The sequence below is a fragment of the Octopus bimaculoides genome, chromosome 11, assembly GCF_001194135.2.
Source record: "Octopus bimaculoides isolate UCB-OBI-ISO-001 chromosome 11, ASM119413v2, whole genome shotgun sequence".
NCBI classification, from domain to species: Eukaryota; Metazoa; Mollusca; class Cephalopoda; order Octopoda; family Octopodidae; genus Octopus; species Octopus bimaculoides.
In genome coordinates this window covers 1227904-1232646 of record NC_068991.1, presented here as the reverse complement: position 1 = coordinate 1232646, position 4743 = coordinate 1227904, and the positions used below count along the sequence as shown (strand labels likewise).

The window sequence follows — 4743 nt, the reverse complement described above, 5'->3', positions numbered from 1 at the left end:
CAAATGAAACACGGAAGTCATTGTATAATTAACAGACTGTTGCGTTATTTGGCTGAGTGGATCATACTGAAATCTGTTGAGTGAAGTGTAACACTCACTCATCGATCGGTATGACAAAATGTCGTATTTTTCAAATGATATGCTGTGAGTGAAGCATTGAGTGGGACTTGAAAATGTCCTGAGTAGAGATATTGCACAAATGAGTTTGAGAATTATTTCCGGTTCTAGCGTATTATGAGATACTACATTTTTTAATTACATTTTTCTTTCTTTTCTTTTGTTTTACATTTCTATTGATTTTTTTTTTTTTTCCTCTTGAGTGTTGTTCTTGAGGTGAGAGACAGAGATTGGGTGATTGAAGAAACATAAGAATTATCATTATTATTATCACCATGTTCATTACCGCTATCGTCATCATTATCATATCCATCATATCCATCATCATCATCATCATCATCATCATCATCATCATCATCATCATCATCATCATCACCACCACCACCATCATCATCACTATGCTCTATCCTGCTGTATGTAGATGAGATGATTCTGTGCCGTATTTGCAATTACGTTTGTGTCATTTCGAATTCGCTTCCAGCACAGTCCCTGTCCCACCGTGAACACTACTCACAGTACAGCATCCCTTCCTCTTATTCATCAATCAACTTCTTTCCCCCCTGTCCCTTATTTTATTCACCTCCTTCTACGCATATACATATATTTTCTGTCTTTTGTTCGCTCCCCACCACCTTCGTCTCTTCTTTCCTCACAATTATTACATCTTATGCAGGTCCTTTCTCTGAACTTCATCATCTTGACGATAAATTCAGTTCGCTGTTTAAACCCGGAATTTGTCAAGTTCTGTGAATGCGACTGTTTTAAAGTACCGAGCCCTAAGGCGTTCTCACACAAACGAAGGATCCCATGCAATTTGACAGTCTTCGACTTATTTATTTATTTATTCTTTTATATTCCTTCATTGCCAAATTAAAATTGGTTTTGTTGATTCCGTTGTCGGTGCTGATGACATTCTTGCTGACTTTTATTTGATTTTCTTGTCTTGTGTTCGTTTTTTTTTTTTTTATTCTCATAGACTTCCTTTTCCATTTCGTTACTCAGTTCCGGCTAATATTTTGGAACTTTTTTTCTGGAGGAAATTAAACTTAAAAGTGAAAAATGGTAAAAACAATAATAATTACAATCATAATATTAATACTAATATCAATCTATAGAAGCAATCTACGGATAACCACTTCGTTTTCTTCGTCGGAAGAGCTTGCAGACTTCTTCGCGGACTCTGTCATTGACGATTCCATAAACAATTGGATTGCTGGCGTTACCCACTAAAAAGAGGTATCTCAATATAAGGCTGTTTGTGATGCCAAATATATCCAACCAGAATGGCACCCAAGCCACGATGTAGATGATGGTACAAAGGAACAACATCTTAGCTGTCCTGTTGTGATGCATCGAACGTCTTTTGTCGGAGAATTTTCCATGTGTTTTGCATGACTCGTTGCCTTTTGTGCTTTTCCTGTCACCGTTCGAGGACAGCGGTGGTGTCGGGGATTGAACTCCCGAATCAACATCAGAATCAACGGACGGTGTGAGTTTTCGAGCGTTGTTCAAAGTACAGCCAGTCGAGTCTGACATTTCGTCGAAGTATTTCTTCTTTTCTGTACCAACACTTGGTGTAGAGCGATCAGAACTGCTGTTGCTGCTACTAGAACTGGTCGGTATTCCGAGAGGGTTGGACAATTTCTTCCTCAGCTGAGCTTTCTTCCATAATTTCGTGTAGATGAGGGTATAAAGTACAACGATACTGAAACAGGCGAGCCCGTACGACATACTCAATAAAGCTTGGTAAGAGCGGGTTCCGATTTCTCCAAGGTAGGACATAGTGAAGTGACAGAAGGGCGGGTTTAGAAAATTGACAATCTCTTCGGTACAATTACCGCTGTTAATTTTATAGGGACCAGGAACAACGGCGAAAATAAATACTGATGGAATGGCCAGAACGACGCTAATAACAACGATGACTATCATACCTTTGTTGACTTGTGACAGGCTTAAACGTCTGGTTGGTCGGCGGACGGCGACACAGCGTTCCAGAGCAATGGCCACGAGTGAAGCGTTCGACGCCATGATGCAGAAATGGCGGACAACTTCGAAACTGTGACATATAGCGTCTGAAGTAACACCGCGAAGCTCGTACACGATTGTGTAGGGCATGACAAACATGCACACACACAGATCAAGCAAGGCTAACACTCGGATGAACGTGCTACTCGATTTGCGATCTTGTTTCTTCAAGTAAACAATTAGAATTAGGACGTTACCCACAGTGCCAACCAGAGCGTAAAGGGAGATAATCACCGATAGAATATATTGTTCGAGAGTCCAGTCCGAATATTTCACTGTCATATTGCATTTGGTGTCTGCGTGGATATCCATTGTGGTAAATAGTTGCAGCTTTTATTCGATTCGAAGATATTTTTAAAAATGAATTTAAATTTCAAATCCTTGCAGGAAAGTCACTCGAATAACTTAAACACTCGGCGTTTGTAGTAGTAGTAGTAGTAGTAGTAGTAGTAGTAGTAGTAGTAGTAGTAGTAGTAGTAGTAGTAGTAGTTGTTGTTGTTGTTGTTGTTGATGTTGTTGTAGAAAGTTTCTTCAAAGTAAAATATCAAATATGAAGAGAAATATGATCTTCTCACAGTCTTTCTTAGACTCTTAAATCTTCTTTCGTTTAATTAAAATATCTTTTCAGTAAAAATGTAGGAGAGATCGAGAACGTATGCATATGTAGGTATGATAAATCTATTTTCTTATTTGTCATGCAAGTATCTTTGAGTCATGTATGTCTGCGAGTGTATGTGTGTGTGTGTGTGTGATGCATGCACAAAAAGAAATGTCGAGCGTGTCTTAAGTTAATGTCTGAGGACGTGTGTGTGTGTGTTCTCTGTTCTCTTTTCTCCTTCTCCTCGTTTGTAGTTGCTAGTGATGATTATGCAAACGAATTCCTTCGATTTTTTTTTTGCCAAGTTCAAGAATAAAATTCCACGTAATGTACTTGAATCGTAGATGTATCGATCCTATAGCGATCGATATATTTGCAATATTCGAGTCAAGTTATTTTTTAATTTATCACTTTTTTTTTCTTTCTTTTGAAATAATTCGTAAACAAATTTCAGCAAAATACTCCAACAAATATTATTCCTGTTATAATTTTTGTTATTATTAATATCTTCATAAAATATTTTCAACGGTTATTATTGTTGTTGCTGTTGCTGCTGATGTTGCTGTTGTTGTTGTTGTCGCTGTAGATATTATTCCAAGGAAATTCTCCAAAATATTCTTTAATCGAACTTTAACCAAACCAACAGTTAAATTCCAGAATTCCAGGAAGGTTAAAGAATAAAAAAATTATATTCTCTCTAAAATAAAAGAAAAAAAACAATTATATATATATATATATATATTTACGTGTACATGTGTGTTTATATAAGTATATGTATATATGTGTGTGTGCATATATACATATATATATTTACTTATGTGTCTATGTGTAACTGTATCTAGATGCACGTGTATACCTGAGAGAATTAATTAAAAAAATAGCTCCAGGAAATATTGGAAATTAACAATTCTATGTAATCCAGTAGTAGTTGTAGTAGTAGTAGTAGGAATTGGTCCTGAACGTTTCGGACAATTTAACGCTGCTGCTTTGTCCAAGTGAAACTGTTCGACTGAGCTGGTCAGCAGTCTCTGAGACCAACATGTGATAGATAAAGACGAGGACTGGTCAACTGGTCAAGCAATCAAATGTAAGTGACTAGTGGTGTACAGCAGCCGTGGTCACTAATAACGCCAGACACACGTCATCGAGAATAAATGTCATCAATTAAACAAGAGAGGTAAAAAAAAAAGACACAAACAGCCAATAATAATAATAATAATAATTAGAAGAAGAACAAGAAGAACAAGAAGAACAAGAAGAACAAGAAGAAGAAGAAGAAGAAGAAGAAGAAGAAGAAGAAGAAGAAGAAGAAGAAGAAGAAGAAGAAGAAGAAGAACAACAACAACAACAACAACAACAACAACAGTAGTAATACGACTGCTACTAATAAAAATAAAAATATAAATAATCACAGTTATGAGAGTGATAATAAGTCTACTTTAAGCCCCTTATATTGAAGTGCAATAACTATTTGGCCACTTCCTGAACGGTCACTTCCGGTCTCAACCTCGTTGTACATTTTTTAAGGTTTTAAACTTCACAATTTTTTCTTAATTTATTCGTTGTTCTTTTTTTGTGTACTTTGTTCTGTTGTTGTTTTGTTTGTATTTCCTTATTTCTCAGATTTTTACGTTTTTTCTTCTCATGTAATTCTTATAACTCCCTTTTTGTTTCTTACTTTCCTTCTTTCCTTCTTTCTTTCTCTTTCTTTAACTTAAATATTTCTCACATTCTTCTCCCTCTCCCTCTCCCTCTTGCCAGCTGTCAATCTGTCTGTCTGTCTGTCTGTCTGTCTGTCTGTATGCATCTATTTATCTAGCTGTCTGCCTGTCAGCCGGTCTGTATATTTATTTATCTGCCAATCAATCAATCAATCAATCAATCAATCAGCCAACCATTTTATCAATCAATCAATCAATCTCGCTCTCTATCTATCTATATATATATGTGTGTGTGTGTGTGTGTGTGTGTGTGTGTGTGTGTGTGTGTGTGTGTGTGTGTGT

General features: G+C 36.4%; 1 protein-coding gene across 2 annotated transcripts in view; it reads right to left on the bottom strand.

The window, feature by feature from the left end:
- Nucleotides 1-1027: 1027 nt before the first annotated feature.
- LOC106882543 (isotocin receptor) overlaps nucleotides 1028-4743 on the bottom strand; it is a 17612-nt gene continuing 13896 nt past the window's right edge. For both annotated transcript variants that reach the window (XM_014933259.2, XM_052971427.1), the window contains exon 3: nucleotides 1028-3437. In XM_014933259.2, the coding sequence (XP_014788745.1) occupies nucleotides 1240-2454 (1215 nt within the window). In that variant the 5' untranslated portion in view covers nucleotides 2455-3437 and the 3' untranslated portion in view covers nucleotides 1028-1239. The remainder of the gene's footprint in view (nucleotides 3438-4743) is intronic.